General features: G+C 43.3%; 4 protein-coding genes across 5 annotated transcripts in view; 2 read left to right on the plus strand and 2 right to left on the minus strand.

Annotated features, from left to right (window-relative positions):
- The window catches only part of LOC126568579 (histone H3.3A-like), a 537920-nt gene that overhangs the window by 391292 nt on the left and 125920 nt on the right, over positions 1-20708 (plus strand). The gene's annotated exons all lie outside the window — the stretch shown is intronic.
- The window catches only part of LOC126568029 (glycosyltransferase 25 family member), a 376451-nt gene that overhangs the window by 249082 nt on the left and 106661 nt on the right, over positions 1-20708 (minus strand). The window lies entirely within an intron of this gene.
- Positions 1-20708, plus strand: part of LOC126568601 (uncharacterized) — a 447537-nt gene that overhangs the window by 238075 nt on the left and 188754 nt on the right. The gene's annotated exons all lie outside the window — the stretch shown is intronic.
- Positions 1-20708, minus strand: part of LOC126567894 (ecdysone receptor) — a 125305-nt gene that overhangs the window by 101561 nt on the left and 3036 nt on the right. The window contains exon 2 of the mRNA XM_050224239.1: positions 19830-20002. Coding sequence (XP_050080196.1) covers positions 19830-20002 — 173 coding nt within the window. The remainder of the gene's footprint in view (positions 1-19829; positions 20003-20708) is intronic.

Consider the following 20708-nt stretch of genomic DNA (forward strand, 5'->3'; position numbering starts at 1 on the left):
GTTTACTTGTGTGGCGTTTTGGTAGCTATTAAGAACAGCAAATGGGTGTTTATAGCATATTATTCGTTTTATGTTTTAAAATGTTTGCTTCGGCGTTTGTTTGTTGTTGCATTACTGTTTGTTTTTCTTTTACATGTTTGTATTATTGCAGCATTAAATTTTGTTTTACCTTATTTTATACGTTAGTCTTTAGTGCCAAAATCTTGTTTATTAAAAGTTTGTTCATTGAACAAACTTTTTATCTTTGTTTGACTCCACTTAATCCAGCCAAAAAGCTCCCCGTGCTCCTCTACGCCTCATGCCGAACGGGTCGCTGACGAGCACCTTCTTGGTGGGGCATGATTCCGGCATCCTCATCACGTGCCCCAGCCAACGCATCCTTCCGGATTTGACAACCGTCAGGATAGAAGCACTGCCAAACAGCTCAGCTAGCTAGCTAGCTCTTGAAGGTTAATATAGGATCTCTATACCCTACTCCGACTCAATCCGTCCCAACGTACAGCACGAGAAGGGGGGGGGGGGGGGGGGGTGGTCTGTTCTCCTTGTTAGGGGCGAATGGTTGTCCTTCTATCCTGGCATCCTACGGGACTTTAATTAGCTAGAATGCGTAGGGCCTCCGACGAGATAGGGGGTTGGGGGAGAGGTCTTGCCATCCACCCACAATACCATTGAAACGAAAGGAGTTCAAGAAATTTTGAATCGGATCAACAGCCACGGAATAAGGACTACGATTGGAAACTCGGGACATGGAACTGCAGATCCTTCACATCAGCCGGAAGTACCCGCATTCTTTCGGACGAATTGGGCCCGTGGCTTCGAAGTTCCTTGTCATAGGTGAGATGCGAAAGCGAGTGATCGGGTGGTGGCCGATCCATGAACGGATGCGCAGGTTGAGGATCCGCGGAAGGTTCTTCAATCCGAGCATTATCAATGTGCACAGTTCGCACCTTGGAAGCACCGATGACGATAAAGACCGTTTTTATACGCAGTTGGAGAGGGAGTAAGACCGCTACCCACAACACGGCGTCAAGACTGTCATCGGAGATTTTAACGCTCAGGTCGGAAGGGAGGAGGTAAGGTTCTTCGCCTCCTAAAAGCACATGACCATTCGCCGCATCTTCATCCAGCACGCAGCTCGCTTCAGTTACACCTGGAGATTACCACAGTAGACAAATTCCCAGATTGACCACGTTCTCATCGATGGAAGGTACTTATCGGATATTATTGCCGTAAGAACCTATACAGAAGCAAACGTCAAAGTTTCCGTCGCCAACAAGCTGCGCTTTCAGCCTACCCCAGGGCTCAACATAGATTGGCTGAGGCAAGCGCTGCCGGAGGACACCACCACCGAGGCGATGTCCCTCAATGACCACTGGTGTATGGTTGTGCAAGCCCTCAACAACACATCCGAGCGAAGAATTGGTCGCGTGACACGTAACCAGAGGAAGGAATGGTGTGATGATGAGTTCAGGCGAGCACTATCCGAGAAGAACGCATCGCGTACCTGCATGCTCCAGCGCGAGATCCGGCAGAACGTGGAACACTACAAACGCCTGGAGAGGCAGCAGATCCGGCTCTTCCAGGACAATTTGTTTTATAATTCACATTATTTGTTTCTTCTCTTGTTTTGTATTTCAACTTTTTATTTTTAATTCTTTTGGTTCACTAAGAACTTTTTTGGTAGTTCTAGACTTACAATCTTAATTTAAGATCGGTTTATCCGACTGATTGAAAACGTTAATAATTAAATGAAATGATACTGAACCAAGTTGATCTCCCCTAAGATTTCACAATACAATCATTGAGTTTAGTTCGACGTGAAAAAAAACCTACATGTCGCACAGTCGTATGTTAATCGAGCAGAAGATCAAGATACCCGTGGCCAACATGATCACAATCTTTATATCATTTGAGCGCTTTATTTCACCATAAATTTTTCATTTTAATGCCGGTCTTATTAAAGCGTGATATGTCGCAATCGAGTAACGTTCTTGATTGGTTAAGATTTCTAATCGCAAATACCTTGATTTAAACCAGTTTCGCTTCCTAGAACTACTGTTGCTTTGAAGAGGAAGAAAAAAAAACTAAGATTTGTCCGTCCGTCAAGCAACTGGCCCGTCCAAGAGATAATCGTCCGTGAGAAACTTAAAGTGGACGAAGTGTGGAACGTTTTCTTAGATTCCTCAAATAGTACTGACATCTGTTGTTGGATGCTGTTTCCAGTGCACCCCTTTTACATTCAAGCCACACGTATGTGTGCGTGTGTGCAGTAATGCACACGGCGCACGGTACGGCGTTCGGGTAAGAAAAGAAATGGCCGTGGGATTTTCCTGTCCTTGTGTGCAGTTGTTTTCCCGTTCTACATCTCAAACTTCCCTATTATTTTATGGACCGTTCAGAGATGCAGCAGCAGCAATGCAGTTCTTCCAGTTCAGTTTAACAAAACCCTCATCTCGTTCGATTCCACAACCGAGCAGAAAGCTTGTTTTTTGGATTCAAAAAAAAAAAACCTAACGAGAACTGCAAACTGGAGAAACACAACAGTTGGATGCATACACAGATGCATTGTTTGTGCATTGGCAGTGCAATTGGATTGCAGTTTTCCTTTGTTTTGTTGGCACGTTTGCACGTTTACTTTCGCTTGCAGCACACAAGCTTCATTCTCAACCTAGAACCAACTGTTCACATCGTTCGCGAAACTCTCCAGGCGGGGTAAGTTTTGCCGCTGAATGTACCGAAATTGCATCGAAGTGCATCATGCTCGGTAATTTTATTTTTGCACTCCCCGAACTAACCAGCCAACAAAGTGCAACAGATTGCATAAGAATGTGAAATTTGTGTTTACGTTTGCAAGAACACCACCGGTTGCATCGGGTTACATTCGGTGAACGGGGTAAGTAAATCCATCTCGTCGTCTCTCCATCCCACCGTGCCCACCCGGAACTGCATACGACGGAAGGGAGGGAGGTTCGCTTCTATCGTGCCATCGAACTTCCGTTTCGCGTTAGAAAACTGAACCATCCGGAGGTGAAGGCTCGTCTTCTGGACGATCGAGTTCGTACTGCTTGTTTTGTTGGTTTTTCTTCATCGTGGATTCAGTTTTCTTCCCCAGAAGTTGTTCGAATTTTCAATGAGCATTTGCTTAACGGTAAAATGGGGTTGGGTTTTCTGCTGTTTAAGGGTTTTTATCGGTTGATTTTATTTTATACAAGTCTCATAAAATGCCTCAAGAATTTAAATTTATTATCTACTGACTTGAAAGAATTTTCATACCAGTCCCGGCTCTATTATCGATAGCAAAGACATTAACATTCAAATTGTTCATCTATTTCACAAGCTCTACCAACCAGCTCAACTAAGCAACCCGCCCGGTAAGTGCACCACCGTAGGCAAAAACAAATGCCACCATTTCGTAGCATCTTGTTATGCACGGAAATTCTCCAACACGAAAGGAGATGCATTAGAAAGGAACAAACGTTTCCTCACGCACCGACTTGCTCAGGGTGCTTCGGGCTTTAATTGACCGGCTTTACAACCTCAACTTCGAAAAGCGGGTTTGTGTAACGTCTCCCAACAGCCTGGTGCGTGTGCATGATTTTCGTTGCAAAATCCCATGCCAGAATAGAAAAGGGGCACACGCACACTCGCTCCTACCTAAACACACCGAGACCGGCCGGGAAAAGGGCAATTTGCGGAAGAAAACACCCGTTAGAAGACCTTGAGCGATCCGGTTATGGTGTCGCGACAGCCGGTCGGTGTTGCAGCCTGGCAACTCCGCATGCACTATTACAAATGCATCACAGCTCCCGACGACACGAAGCGGTTGCAGCTGGGTCGGTGGTGCACTTGCTGCACCACCCGCGCGAACCACCACCAAAGAACGGTGGAAATCGACCGAGGTGGCCGGTTCTTTGCACGGTTCGCATGGTGGTGTTGCATTTCATGCACTCAGTGCATTTGCCGGTGGCCTGCCGAGCGCGCCGGTTCGGCTACACGCCCGAGGTGCATTATTTGAGACACCGTGCAGGCGTTTGGTTCGGCCAGCACTAAACATTACACACAGTTTGAACCAATCTTTGACAGCTGTCGATTATCGAGATGACATTTTACTTTAGCGCGTCGTTGCACACAAACAAAAAACCGGGAGAGTAGAAGAGTACACTCTCGGTTGATGATTATCCACCTTCTTCTGGTTACCTCTTTCCGACTTCACAGGCCTATTAGGCCGGTACGAAGGAACCCCCCTGTCCTTCTCTACGCATCGAAAGCAAAACTTCACACAACACACAAACACACACAATCCAACGGAGTAACGCTTTCGCTAACGATCGATAATAACGGAAAGTGTTGCTTAGCTGCATCCGTCGACGGACGACGGCGCATAACGAAAATGAACGCAATTTTCGAGATAACGAGCCGGCACAGTTAAACAAACAAAACTGCAAGTGAAAATTGACAGAATCAGACGAGTATTTACGATAAATTAGTAAGGAAAAACAGCTTGAGATCACTAGCTCTAGAACAAAAATAAATATATTTAAACGAAAGACTTCATTAGAAATCTAGAGACGAACCTTTTTTCCTCAAATTTTTGTTCCATTTTTTTTTCGTTTTTTCAAATAAAGTTAATATTTTTGACCACCAAACAGACTTCATTTTACTCATTCTTAATCACTTTGGGAAGGAACGGCTCAAAGGGACCCTAACAGACGAACGCACCACCACCAAGCGCAAATTAAATTAAATTAGCAGTTTTGCTCAATTTCATCCCGGTTAGCGTACGGTTAGGTATATTTCTTTCTCTCTTTCTGTTTAACGTCTCCTCGAAAAAAGAGGATATCAACTTTTGTAGTGGTCCGCACCACACGAAGCACAATTGGTTTGCGTTAATTTTGCGTTGCCTCTACCTTCTCACCGCGTTCGAGCATTTTTTTGTAGGATAAAGAATGTGAAAATAAAAGTGCATCAGATAGCAGCAATATGTACACTCACACACGCACACACATCACTGTATAACAGAGCAAAACCCCAAGCAAAAAGTAAAACAAACAACATTATTTACAATTGATTATGACGGTCCAAAACAAACAACATTATGTTTGACCAAAACATTTTCCGCACCATCGTTATCTTGCCATCACAATGGTTGATAGTCATTAATTTAATGACTTTAAAGCAGATTTTCATCAGTTTCTTTCGTTTCGGAGCAACATTTATCTCCCATAAATAAGGCATGATATGAAAATTATACTTTCCTCTCCATTTTCCTTAAAAGAAAATAAAGAAATTTGTAGCTTGTTTATCAACTTGTTGAACAAATTTTGACATAAAACGTGCATCCAATTTCGGTAGCCAAGCCGCCAGTTTAGTCACAGTTGACTTCGTGCTTTCCATTCAACCGAAACCGATTGATACTTGAGCAATGGTTTAAAGCGAGCGAAAAATAAAACCACCACCAAAATCCCAACCGTCTCTCGTTGAGGTTTTCGAAGCTTTGCTTGCAAATGTTCTCATAAAACAACCCGAACGACAGCGGTACACTGCAGCGGAAACGACTGCAGCACCTTCAGAAGAACGCTGCAGTCACTTCAGCAGGGCCGCAAGCGGTTAGACGACGAACGCCCGCCACCGAAGTCTCATCGCCAGGAAAGAAATCCTGACGAAAAGACGGGGAAAAAAACGCATTCAGGCGATTAATTATGAACTCTCGGGATAATTTGTCAAACCGTTTGCTTCGGATGCTCTTTCCTTCTCGTTTCTTCGTTCGACAAAATTTGCAGCATAATCATTTTGCACATTATCACTGTTCGACCCACCCCGTTTGTGGGTTAAGCCGCGTGCATTAATGAGACCGCTTCTTCGGGAAGATGGGTACGAAGCGTTCTCCAATCTTAAATCGAAGGCCAAGATGAGGGAACGATCCCCCAAAAGCGTTGATATTGCCTAAGATAATCTTCTTGCTGCAACACTCAAACAACAGTCGCAGATGCATCTGAGGCAGCAGCTTCAGAAACGTCCGAGGGAACCCAAGTACCGCTTGAAAGCTTCCCCAAAAGCGGGAATAAATTGACGATCATTAAATGGTAGGAAAGCAAGGCGATTTGGAGATGATTTTCTCAAAGCCACGCATTCGCTTGATGTCTTTTTCGTTTGTTGTGCGCTTATTTAGCAAAGCAGCAAAGGTGCTTGTGCTGGCGATTCAGAATAGAAACAAAAACCTCTCTTAAAAAAAGCAGTATAATTAAGGTTGGGATCGGGACTGCGATCAAGTTACGGATGTCATTAGGTGATACTGTAGATTGAAATTTAGTTCGAGTTCTTTAAGTTTTTGAATAATGTTTTTTTTTGGGGCGATTTTTGAAGATCTTTCTTTTCAACCTTTAGCCAATTGGGATGCAATTTCTTGGAACTTCAAAACACAACTGTCCGAACATTGGAAAAGATTAACATTCTTTACAAAACTGCAATAACGACAAGGAACATCAACTCAACTGCATATTAGAAATGTTTTCTCCGTCCCTTTATGCTTCGCTCCCTCAATCGCTTTTATAAAGCCACAACCTTATACACATTTATTTCTGCGAAACATCACATTTACTATGCGTGAAGTAATTCCCATGCGTTCCAGAGCTTGTTGCCGTATGTGTGTGTGTGTGTGTGTGTGTTGTGTGTCGTGGGTCACAAAAAACCCACAATACAACGCATAACGACTTACGAATGCGTAATGCAATCCCCGGGACGCATTTTTCCCCCTTCCTATCTCTATGCACACTTCCAAGAACTTCCAAACGCAATTAATGCACCAAGAAAGTGCACAGAACCGGTGAACTGGAAGCGAATGTGTGGAGCAGGATGTTGGTTTTCTTTCCGTGCGTAGAGAATACGTGACTCCTGCTGCTTGCTGCTGTCAGCTTTTGCGAAAGGGTAAAGCTCGCAGAGCGTTGCTTGATTTGTTGACCGAAAGTGATGTCATAAATTCGGTCCCCCAACCCCTGTGTTCGTCTCTTCGCCCTGCTTGCGAATCAGTTCGGCAGAACGGAATGGCGATCTCTCACCACTGTCTGCCTTCGGTTCGGTCGGTCGGTTTTTGATTGCATTAAGCGGGAGCAATTAAATTGCTGGGCGTGTAATTTAATACAGTTCGCTTCCTTTGAGTTCCCTTCTGTGTGATGGGAGGTGATAAATGGATAAAGCGAGAGGGAGGGCGAGAGCGAGAAAAGGAAGCAAAATGGTAGAACGCTGTCGGGTGATAGTGGCCGCGGGAAGCAATTTTTAATTTGACTGGTGCGCTAATCTGGCAAATCTTTTGCCATTTATTCGAGTCCAAATGTGGTTTAGCTGGGAGAGCAATATTCATTAAAGTGATATACGAGCAAATAAATATTTGTTTTGAAAATTAAATAATTAAATTCCGCAAAACTAAATGATAACAAACATATTTTTTTAAAACATAGATGGATGATGCTTGAAAAATATGATCGCAATCTTTTCCAAGAATTGTTTCCTCACTTACAAGATCACTTCGCTTTTTGCCTTTCAATCGAACCATTTGCCTTTGACCGTAGCTGTATCGATTTTCATGCTTCTTCACCAGCCGGCAAACGAATTCTTCGGAAAAGGTTTCTTATATCCAGAGCCAGTGTTTTGATCCGCTTCACAAGCATTCCTATTGGTAACGATTAAGATCTGCACCTTGGATGTATCTCCGCTCGTGCTCCAAATTTTCTTCCTTCAATTCGCCACATGGATCTAACGCAATGAAAATGTTATACCATCCTTCTATTAAAAGCAACACACCGGATGCATATGGTGTGGATGCGTGGAGTATTGAATCCCCCTAGAAGTAGTATTTGTGGTCGGCCTTTGTAATATGTTTATTGTTACTTTTCAGAACAATTAAATTGTGCTCTAGGTTTTACAGCGACAACTAAGTTGGACTGTTGATAGTTGAACTTCTTAGCCTTATGGTCTAACCCAGTGAAAATAATGTGCTACAAGCTCAGTTAAGGTGGCCCTCTATACGTAAAATTACAAAGCAAAATTGTTAGTATCATTAAACGAAAAATCTCAAGCCATTTACAATATTGTTTGTATTGTTTTTGTTTAAGTTTTAAATGCGTTTTTCTTAACTTCCCTTTTCCCTTTTTTCCAATTTCAAGTCCCAATGCGAATCAAGCTAATTCTTCTCCAAATCCCCAAAGGCAGAAAGAACACCAACGTTTCCGTTCCGATGCAATCGCTTACCGACTGCAACATCAAATCGTACCACCATTTGAAAGGTGCAACACAAACTGTCTGCCCTCGAGCAGTGGGCACGCGACTCAAATGCAACCGGCGCAAAAATGCACCTTGCACTTTTCGTTCCATTTTTTTTTGTTTGTGGTCCTGCAATGGTCTGCACATCCTGAACCGGGTATTTCCTGTGCTGTAGTTGCAGGAAAACAAAGACACACACAGAGAAAACTAAACATGCTGCATTATTTAGAAGCCACAAGCGGCACCCTTAGCTGCACGTCCCCAAGAAAAGGGAGAACACATTCAAGGTTATTAGCAATTAAAAGCTGGTTAAGCAGTGTTTTAGTTTTTCGCCCGAATGTGGTCTTTTGCTAAACGAACAGCACGGTGGAGCGTTGCTTAGAAAAGCAAACCAAAGAATAAGTGCATTAAATTGCAACAAACAATCGAACGAAAGGGAAAGAGGAGCCACAGCAGGACAGTAGGTTAATGAAAGCAAATAGTATTACCATAGTTTTACCCTTTGCTTTCGGTGCCTAAGCCCGTTTTTCTAACGCACATTTGCGAGATATCACCTGCTGACTGGTGCAAAATTAATATATCCACGCCTCAGGTCAGGCATATAGGCGCAATAGAATGGATACCGTCTAGACGTTCGACGCCCGGAGACCGTCCGCGGTGGTAGCTTCTTCGGTGTTTTTTTTTTTTTTTTTTTTTTTTTTTTGGGCAGCTGGACAACTCGCGCACCATGTTATTACTGCACAAGCGTTCCGGCGTGCCAATAGCGCGCGCCTTGTAAATCAAGCATTTCTAATCAACCGGTGGAAAAACGCCACGCGACACTCATTGCAGACACAATATGCTGCAGCAATATCGGGAAGGATGATTATAGGCTGTGCTACCCTATTTTTGGTTTGGGTTCTTGTGGGCAGATGGTAGACAGAAAATCGTTTTAGAAGGAAGGTGCATTTTTTTGTGGATTGTTGATTAGAAAAATAAACAAACGTCTGTTCAGTGCACGATCTAAAGGGTCCGTAGGTCATTATGGAAATTGTTTTCTAAATAATATTCTCCATGCAGGTGTGGAATGATTAGATAAATATGAAAATTTGCCGCAAGGATGAATATGTCTCGAGCAAACTTCTTTTCTTCTTGGCTTGACGACATCTATGGTCATGCCCGGCCATGGAATGGTTTACTAGACTTGCCGATGCCACGTTGTTGGATAGTCAGTCCTCACGGGGAGACGGTCCGGATGAGATTTGAACCACGGCCCTGCCGTTTGAAGACCGGCGCCGCTGTCGCATAAACCACCGGGCCGCCCCAACCTCGACCGAGCTAATGGAAGTTTTTTCGACGCTTTTGTAAATTAAAGCTCACTTTTGATACACTTAATACTCTTGTTTATATAATTAGAAATAATTATTTGCAGTCCATACGGTAGATTCATCTATTATACACTTTTTTATCCCAGCAGAAAGGCCAGGACGTATTGCTTCTGTTATACACGTTACAGCTATGAATCATTCCTTCTAGTCCCATAGTTTCAATAATTATATAAACATAATTAACGTCCAAGAAGTGATTGCAAGTGCGTTTTTGAATTTTGCAATCATATAATGAAATCTTGCAATCAGTTAGGGGAGATTTATAACGTTACAATAGAACTTCGCAACCTCGAAAGCCTACAGTTCCTGTTAAAGACCAACATGCCACCAGAACTCTTTATTTTATTCAAATTTCAACAGCTTTCGTTCCAACGATCCAAATAAAATCCGAGATAAATTGACGCTCTAGAAGATCAAACAGATTTGCTATAATAATATGCTCGTAAACTGCTATCAAACCGCTTATTTACAAACATCAATACGCCCACAACGACCCGTTCAATTTCAACCACTTTCAACGCTCAATGACGCTGCAGCTTCTTCCGTCGCGTTGTGTTTGACGCCTGTCCCGTGCATTATCGTCACCCGTGTATGCATCAGGTGTTTGCTTTTTTGCATGCAAATTTTTGTTTTACACTTTTGGTCTTCATCATCACACACGCCCTCAAACCCGCTCTTTGTGCTACTACAAACCCGTGACCGCGAGACAACATCCAACCAAACACAAATAAACGTTTATTAACCAGCGTACATCCCTCCCCATCTGTTGGGATAGGTTCCGTTAAAATGAGCGCAATTGCACGAATGCAGCACTGCACACGGTACATACGACCCACCAACCTGAACCTACGACAAGTCAAATTATTTTGTCTCAATTCCTGCTCCCTTCCTTCAACCACCCCAACCAGCGGCACACAGTCAATCTTCCGACTATCATAAAAAATAATGCAAACAACATACACGGGAGAGGCAAGCAGGCAGACGAAAGACCATGCACCTTTCTGTGTGCCAGTTGGAAGTGTGTGCACTTAAAAAGCAATTAGAACACTCATCGTTCTGATGACCGATAAAAAAATGTGCTAACATTGTTTTTGAATGCATAAAACATTTATGGAGCGATGGTTATGGGTGAAAATTTAGTGTTCAGTTTTATTCCTTCACAGGACATTTGGCATAGTTTTAGTGCCTTTAAAAAATATACTTATTAAATTGTTCATTTAATTATCTCATTTCTTCATAGATGGCGCTGCCATCAAATGTCAAACAATCAAGACAGATATTTATCACTCGAAAGATTTTAATTTCTATACAATATTTCACAACTCATGAAAATAAACTACTACTAAAAAAAAAGTAAACGCACCCCCTCAATGTGTCTTTGTAAAAGCAGATAAGCAATATGGAAACCGAAGGAAGGTCATCACACTCAAAGCGGCACGCTAATGAAAATAAAAAACAACCTTCTCTCACCCCCACTGCTATGAATCATAGATTCTCGAAAACACTAAAAAGAAGTCCACAACCCATCGACCACGACCTACCCGACGACAAAGAGCAGACACTACACCCCCGCCCGCACTTCTGATAACGCCGGTGTTGTCGAATTTGGTCGACGACGTGCGTCACAAACCGAACCACTCCCCACGACAACCAAACCGCCGTCGGATAAGAAAGGTCATTAAAACTGCATCACTGCACACATGCACCTAGATGCAGAGATATCGATGCACAACGTGGTCTATCTTCTTCTTCTCCTACTGGACCTCTTTCCCATCTCTTTTTGCACACGCCAAGCAAACGGGAACACTCTCGCCTACTGTGGCCGGCAGTTGAAGGAACCTCGGTTTCGGTTTCGGTGACTAATATGTCGGTGAGGACTGGCTTTTGTTTGCGTGTCTGGGGGATGTTTGTTATGAGGAGAGTCAAGAGACATCTTTCTCTACACTCTTCTGTACATAGAGTTTTTTTTTGCAGCGATGTACTAATGGACGGACGGAATGTGTATGTGCTTTTGTTCTTCCAGTTCAAAGGAAACTAATAATCATTCATTCAAATCGATACGTAAATTGACACTGCTACTGAAGCAACTAGTGACTAAGAGAGTTTATAAAGAGTAGTTGAAAGGTTTAGCGTAAAGAATGTCCTTTTTTTATGTAATTGAAGGTATTGTTTCAAATATTACAACACATTATTTTATTGTGCAACAGTCAAGCCAAACATTTATTTTGAAGCAATTTGCAAGCTTTATAGTGCTATCTTCTTCTTTAAAAAAATAAAATCACACGGGTTCTTAAGAAAAAAGGGATTAAATAGGTTTGAAGGCAGCAGTGAGAGGTTGTGTTTAAAAACATCTCTTTTAAAGGTAAATATTTACAGATCCAAATGACAATTGCTAATTCTAAAACTCAACTTTAGGTAATTTATATGCACTAGAGAACTATTTCATGAACAATGAAGGTGAAGGTGGATGGAAAACTCTCAGGGTCCTTTGCTACCACCAAAGGCCTGCCTCAGGGAGATGGGCTCGCCTGTCTCCTATTCAACTTGGCGCTAGAGAGGGCCATCCGTGACTCGGAGGTGGTGGCTTCGGGAACCATCTTCTATAAGCCAACCCACATCCTGGCATACTCTGATGATATAGACATCATCGGTCTGCGGCTCTCACAGGTAGCAGAGGCCTACCAAAGGATCGAACAGGCGACAGAAAACCTCGGGTTGCAGATTAACGAAGCAAAGACCGAATTGATGGTGGCACCATCAGCGGCCCTACTAAGAAATCTGGAACTACGTGGGGTTGATGTACGGATAAGTGGCCGGATAGGTGAAGTCGTCCTAAACTTCACCTATCTCGGGTCAAAAGTCAGCACCGAGCATAGAGAGGGAGTTCTGCACTAGGATGCTGGCGGTCAACCAGTCATTCTACAGCCTGAGGAAACATCTCACCTCAAATAACCTGTCGCGAAACCTGTCGAAGTTGGAACTCATAGCCCTCATAGCCGCCTTCGAAAGGAAGATGCTCAGAAGGATTGTTAGCCCCTTATGGAGGATGGCGTGGCGATCATCGTGAGCGGTTCCGGATTCCGCTACGGCAGGCCAAGACCACAAAGCGGTTGTAGCGCCTGATTAGTAAGTAAGTAAGAGAACTATTCTCCCAATAATTAAGAACACTTGGACATCTAAAGCATCTAATAACTGAGCATGTTTACAAAGGCTAGTTGATAGCTCGAGTACTTCTTCTTGGCTTCACGACCTTCGAGGCTGCTGATACCTCGTTGTCAAAGTGTCTCTCACTACGGGGAGACGGTCCCAATGGGATTTGAATCCCGGTCGTGCCCTGTGAAGATCGGCGCCACCTCTACCACCAAGCCGCCCTCGGAAGGTTCCATTTATTAACATAAAATGACGATTCTTCCTCTCAAAATCATTGAAAAGTAATTTATCAGTTTTATCAAACCATTCTCGCATCAAACAAGCCCGTTTCCCCAACTGATCAACATGTCACTAAAACATGTGAATGTGTGTATGCCTCTCTAACAAGTATCATTGTCATTATTTTGCACTTCCATTCGAACCTACTATCCATTTCCATCACGGTGCCATGATTACGCATCTGAAACGAAACTGATACATCCCTGTGTGTGTAAGAGAATGTGTGTTTGCTATGGATGCATCGGTGCATCACCTTCCATTTTCACACCCGAACTTGCTCCACTTCTTCACCGGATAACATCCCTACACCTGGTCCGTGAAAGCGAGACCAGATCACATCCAATCCAAACCACCCACCTACCCTTTGTTCGTGATTTTGTTCCCACCCCACCCACACTTATGTTTTATGCTAGTCCCACACATTGCACAGCAGCTAGGTCATGGATCATTTTCATTTCTGCCGTTTTTTTTGTGTCTTTCACAGAAAAAACCCATCCTTCCCCCTGGTGTTTGCCATTCCATCCCCTTCTTCACACGGTGGCTTTGTATCCCTGGGGTAATTATATTGCAATTATCGCAAGCTCTGAAACGTGACGGTCGGACATGCAACTCCGGGCACCGTGGAAAAGCATGTGAGTGCCAGCGTCTGGCAATTTGGAGGATGGCAACAAATCCGTACAAGTGTCGCCTAAATTTTTCCTCCATGTACACATACACACATACGGACGAAGCGTAACCGCTCGTTGGGGTAGGTTCGGAAAGCGAGTGGTCTCGTCTGGACCTGATGGTAGCCGCCATAAAAGCACACGTCGTCCACGGTATCGATCCGGTAAAATAAACGAATAATTCAACAGAGCGCATAACCACCACCGTTTTGTGCTCACTCGTCGGGCGTCGGTGTCTTCGTGTCGAGGCGATGTCAAATTCCTCCCACACACACACAAAGAGGCGCAAAAGGGACAGCCCTTGCACGGCATGGAACAAGTCGAAAAGAAGGCAAGAAAAAAGGAGAAATACAGACAGTTGTGGAGTGTGTGTGGATAGTACAATTTAGCTTCGCTTGACGCAGGCCAGTGTCAGCTTTTCCTGGCTTTTACACCTTTGTTTGATTCGTCGAGTCTTTTAGCGCGTCTGTACAAAAAAAAGGGGCCCTTAATATTGTATGGATTTTTGCACCATTTTTTATGTGTTCTTCAAATAAAATTTATGTTTAATTTCCAACAACTGTGAAATAAAACACAAAATGTAACACCGATTACCATTAAACCGGTCTCCCGTTGCCGCTTACAAATAGGAAGGCCCTTTTTCATGAAGTTTATTTGTGTCCACAGCTCTCAACCGGTACCGGGACCCGACCAACCCCAACGTCGCTAGGGCTAGCCAGATAAAATGGGCCGCAATAATGTCCCCATGAAACAACGCACACGAAGAGAAAGAACGGGAACAAGCGCAACAGAACACGGCAGTTGAGTGACCTTTTGAAGGTTACAGCACCGCACAACCGCAAGAAGCGAGCCAGTGCACTCGGGCACGTAAAGGGACCACTAGCACCACCACCCAAGCTCAATCCTCCCCCAGTCACCTGCATCTGGAAAATGGTGTTGGAATGGAACGTGCACGAAGGTTGCCCAACGAAATCACATAATACTAAGGGACTGCGGGAGTCATCGTAAACCGTACAGGGGCGTGTGGTGTATCGGTTCGGTTTCGTTGTTTGGTCCCTTGTTTTTCCTGCTCCCTTCCAATACCCGAGTGCCACGGAGCATAGGGAGGGTTTTTGTAAATAATTCGCAATCCGGCGTGGTAAAAGTGATGCGCGTGCTCGGTGCTTTTGCTTCTGGCTCCGTTTCGAGCGCCACTGCGAAGCGTCGTGTGTTCACCTTCTCCCCCCTCCCTGGGGAAACAACCAAACCAAGGGTTTTGCGCAAACGGTTTCTTCTACCGGTGCGACCTAGGACACGGTACAACGGGTTGAACCTTTTTCGCTCGGATCGATCGCAGTGCAGAAGAGCAAAAGGATACCGAAGAAGCATCTAGCCCAACACCGATAGCGTGTTGGGGAGAAATTTGAGCTTCCAAACCTTTCCCTCCCGTTGTACCATCAAAAGCAGTCGAGTGAAAACGTTTGTTCCTTTTTCTTAGCAAGAATGGTTACTCGCTAGTTGCCTCTGGCAGAAGCGAGAGAAAGCAAATCGTAAGGAAGATAGATAAAAGTTTAAAAAGCCATGCTCTGCCACAAAACCGTGGCGCGCACGCAGAGTGAAATGAACTCGAATGTCCTTGGAACGCTCGGGAAGGACGACCGCTTTGCAATGGGGATTTTTTTTCCCCATTTAATGCTGTAACTACCATCGCCTTTTACATGCGGTAATAAGGAAGATGGTATGGATAGATGAAAAGACAGATAGCGGGAAGAGAGGCTGCTTTATGTAGTAAATATATAAAATAAAAATATCGTCTGTGCAGCAATGTGACATAATCAATGTGACAGATTGAATTTGGACTATTAATATAAGGTTGATTTGGATTGTTTCTTGTACAGGTTGTTGGTTTAGGGTTATAATAAAAAAATAGAGACAAAAGTTAGATAAATATCAAAATACACTAATTGAACGTAGAACTCATCTGATAGATTGCAAAATTTTCAAAGGCAGCAGACGAGGGAAACTAAACTGCTATAGAATGTGTTGTTGTTTATGATGCTTTTATCAAATTTTGGTGTAAGTATAACTAGTCTAAGAATTGAATGCAGCATTTAGTAGAAACATGCATAAAGGTGGACTTATTCCCTTGTCCTCCATTTGTATATTTGAACTAGTGATGGGAACTGCGGAATCCACTCAAACTCCGACGTGTAAAAACTGGAGTAAAAACATAGTAAAAACAAAAGTAAAAACATACTCCGGAAAAAATCCGGAGTAACTCCTAAGTTATTCCGAGTAACTCGGATTACTCCGGAGTAATCCCAAACTTGCTCCGGAGTAATCTCCGATATTATCTCCGGATTCAACTCCAGAGTGCATTGCGGAATCAATTGCAGCTGACTCCGGATTATTCTAGAGTTAACTACTGATTTTATTTCGGATTCAAAACCGAAATCCGTTTCGAATCGAATTCAAAACCGAGACAGCGATTTACGCTGTCGATTTCGGAGTAATTGCGCATTCTCTCAGATAAAGTTTGTTACCAACAAATAAACAAGCTTGTGCAACAGAACAAATACTGGTGTTTGCTTGACAACTCCGAAGTAATTACTCCGAATTACTGCGGAGTAAACTCGGGAATCATTACTCTGAATTTACCTTCCCATTACTCCGAGATAAACTCCGGAGTAACTCCGGAATAAACTCCGGAGCTCCGAAATGCCTCAGAGAAGGATTAATCCGACTGCGGGAGAAATGAGGATTCACCCCTCACTAATTTGAACCCTATTTAAAGAGGCTTTGCGTCACTGAGACTACATTCCCCTGTCCCTCTAGGAGTGGTTCCAAAAACAGAAAAAATATGTCTAAAAAACGATGTTTTTGCATTGTATTCTAACTAACCTAACTTGACCTAACCTAACCTAACCTAGCAAACAAACAAACAAAAGGATATAAGAGAAAGATGAAAGTAAAAACTGTGGGACGTGAAGTTAAAGGCTTGCACCACACGCCGTGAAGGGGCCTTTCGGTCCACTGCTGTGCGTCTCGAACTAGAAGAGGGGGCCGAATACGAAGGTTACGGAAGAGGACAAAAGGGATTGAGATGGAGCATCAGTACAATCTAACAGGAGAGATGCGATAAAGATGGATTGGGCAACGGCACGATGGAGGGAAACTAATCCAAGTATCCGGTATCTGATCTCATAACAAGGTAGTACAGAGGCTTGCACTAGTAAGATTTTCCTGAGAGCAAACCTAGTAAAGGACTTATAGTCTTATAGATCTTGGATGAGGGCGACTAGATCACAGAGCAGTACTTAATTCGATATGTCGATATGATGTGAAAAGGTGAGGTCAGAGTCAAGCAATACACTCAGGTCCTTAACAACAAAAACACGGTTAATTAGGACATGCACTAGGGAAATTATCAAATTAATGTTTTTTTTTATTTTTGGGTTTCGAAATTCCACAGAAAGAGGGCTGATAGAGTATTGTGCGTGTTTTTCCACTAGGTTTAAGCACTATCCTAAGCGTAGATTTTCTAAGTTTACAATCGTTTAGGTTGAGAATGGATAATACTTTGAGCAGCAAAAGAAAAACACAAACTATAAAGCACAAATGCCAATCGTTACAAACAAATGTATCGTTAAATCGTCGAGAAAATCAAAAGTCGAAGTCTTGTAGTCATCTTCCAGGCATTATTTAATTCCTTAAAACAAAAATTCGTAAAGTTATATCACAACCTGTTTGTATCAAAAGAAAACCATACAAGAAAAAACTAATTTTCCACCCATCTGGAAAATGCCTCTACCCTCTCATCCGTGTAAGCGAACCTCTGATTGTTGCGGTTTTTTTTTTTCTTTGCGTTCCACAACAATTAACAATCCTTTCCCCCGGCAGTAGCGCACATTTATTTGTTCCAGCTTGCTGTCTTGCATGGCATCATCCATCATCATTTTATACAATAAAAAGAGCAGAGAGAAGCAAAAAAAAAAAACATTTCAACCAGCCCGACTGGATTAGAAATGGAAAATGGCGAGAAAAGAAAATTTTCAGCATAAAAGTAGTTTTCTAGGTGAAGTGCAGCGCGCGCACGATCGCCAAGTTCACCTCCATGCCGCTGCTGCTGTAACTTGCATCTGTTAGCGTCTGCAGTTTTGCACATGGCGTTCGCAACGGGAAAAGGAAAAAAAGTGAAACAAGCCCACATGCAGACCTTGTTCCCTTCCCCAACCTTGCTTCTTTTTTTGTCTCGAGCCACTCAATTGATAATGAAGACTTCTTGCCACTTCGGAAACGGTTTGTTGGTTGCTGCACACATAGCTTGACGAATCTAATGCTCCACTACCTTTCCTGTGTACTTGAATGTGTGTGTGTGTGTGTGTGTTAATTAGCCCCCCATTTCCACCCTTATATTCACTCCTCAACTTGGAGGAACTGGAGCAACCGACATCTAACAAGACGCAGCTCATCGAGCGCGCACCGCAAAGACGCATTAGAAGCAACCGACGAAAGGGAAACGTGGGAAAGAGGAAGAAAGAAAAAGGGGTAAAACATGTCTTACAACCCAAAACCGGATTTTTCTCCACACACACACACACACAGAGCATTTTCCTTTTCCTCAGCGTATCGCTCCATAGAAATGTAGTGCTCGTGTTTTAATTGGAGTAGAAAACTTTTTCTCTCCTTTCGGGGGATGCGTTCAGTTGTGCTGCATTCGTCAGCCGCCATTTTGATTGTCTAAGCACCAGATATCGGAGCTTTGGGGGAGAGTAAATTACTACATCAAGTACCAGCAACACCACCACCACCAGCAATTGAATCCCTCTTCCCTCTTTACCCACCATTGCGACACGCGAAAAGTGAAAGAAAAATGAATTTTCCCACTTTTTTCTTCAAATGTGAATTTTGCTTTTAATTCATACCCCGCCATCGATCAGTAATGTGCAGCTTTGTGCACGGGTATGCGCTTTTGTGTGGTTAAATTTTACTTTTCCATACAGGCGGCATAATTTATCACTTTCTCCTTTCTGGCGTAAAGAAAAAAAAAAAGGAAGTCACGCTTGACGAGCACATACAGACAAGCTCGCAGAACTACATAACCTGCGACAGAAAAGACACAGAAGTGCGAAGATCTCTTGCCGCGTAATTGAATGGTTAACCTTCAATTATTGAGCCTCCACAATCGGCTGGTCGGTAGAAAAGTTCAAGGCTATTGTTTATGCATCGCCGGAAGGCCATAGACTAACTACTCTTTCGGTTAAGCTCCGGAGCATGCAGCTGATTGAGGAGAATCGTGACTTCGTTGTAGTTAGTACGATTAATACTATGTATCTTTCTTTCTCTACGCCAGCGCTCAATCACAGAATTTGCGAAAGAAAATTTAGCGAACGGTTTTTCCCGTTTTATTCCAATCAAGGCAAAATATATTTGCGTGTATACACAAAATAGGGCCTCATTATACTTCGCTTTGATTGAGGAAACATAAATCTAAAATTAAACCAATCTCTGCATCTCTGTGCTAGAAACTGGGCCCCACCAGCGGCCCATAAAATGTTGCTTCGTTCTATGAAGGAAAAGCAAGGACAGATTTAACACTCTCCGCCCCTCCCAATAGCAGCACACCACAGTTTTCCGCATTTAATTGCAAATTATTTACACATTTGCAATTTATAGCACGCTTCATTAGCACGCAGCATTTTGCCTGCGCTGGTGGGGGCGTATCGGTGAATTAAAAAGATGCACAAAAATTGTACGCGTCACTGAAAATAGCGCGACCGTCCTGATGACGATGGATGAACATTGTTGCAGTTGTGTGAACTCATTAATTCGCGGGGATGCGAACATTGTCCCTGGGCGAAGCAACAGGACACGCGCGCGCGCCGGCAACCGTCTGGTGGAAAAAGGGCCAAACTGCACGCTGTATCCGTGTGGCTTTAGACGCACTGTGAATTACTTTGTTGCCCTACATGAACAACGCATCGGGAGTGCTTTATGATCCCTGGTTACGTACGGATATTATATGATGCAAATAACGGAGGCGACACGCGATTGAGGTTCTGTTTACAGCTGTTTTTCGGTCGATTTCAAAAGGGATATTTGGTTGTTTGGTATTTGCAGGCGAAGTACTTACCCATTTTCCCATTTGGACTGTATGGATCGTAGCTGCCGCTGGACAATGGCGATGAGTATCCGTTCGACATGGTGTTGGTATAGGTGTGACTTTGCGAGCCGGGTGACGGGCTCAGTGGTGGTGCCGATCCTTGCACACTACCGGGACTAGGTGAGGATATCCATTCTTCATTGCTGTGAAAACAAGTGAGCAAAGTGATTAATAACTCTTAGTCGGAAGTTGATTCAAAATGAACTGAACCATCATGATAATTCCAAGAAGTAAATTAAAGAAGTACTTTTATCGACTGAGATTTGAGTCTTAATCAGCGAGTGGATCATAGATGTTAATACTCGGCCTCAGAAATTAAAATTCCTTACAACGATACAACGACTAGTAGATCATAGAGACTATAAAGATAGTCTCTAGAGACTAGGGTAGATTATAGAGTTACTAGCCGCCCTCAGAAATAGTTCATCTGTCTGAGTTCAGCCAGAAATAGTTCATCAGTAGTTTTGAAAGGGTTACTAATCCTCCAGACTAGTAGCTCATAGAGACTAGACTAGGGAAGATTATAGAGTTACTAGACACCCTTAGAGATCAACATCCCAGAAATTTTAAGAATAGTACATGAGTTTACTTGTACAGATTATAATCTTATACCTATTCCATTTATTTATTTATTTTAGTATGACGGCCCTACGCCGTATTGTCGTATAGTCGTCTATTCGAAACCATCTTCTTGGCTTAACCACGTCTAAGCTCATACCGGCCATCGAATGACTTACTAGACTCTCCGTTACCACGTAGTTGGGTAGTCAGTCCTCACTACGGGGGGACGGTCCGGATGGGATTTGAACTCCAGGTCCTGCCGTTGGAAGACCGGCACCGCAGTCGACT

The sequence above is a fragment of the Anopheles maculipalpis genome, chromosome 2RL (assembly GCF_943734695.1).
Source record: "Anopheles maculipalpis chromosome 2RL, idAnoMacuDA_375_x, whole genome shotgun sequence".
NCBI classification, from domain to species: Eukaryota; Metazoa; Arthropoda; class Insecta; order Diptera; family Culicidae; genus Anopheles; species Anopheles maculipalpis.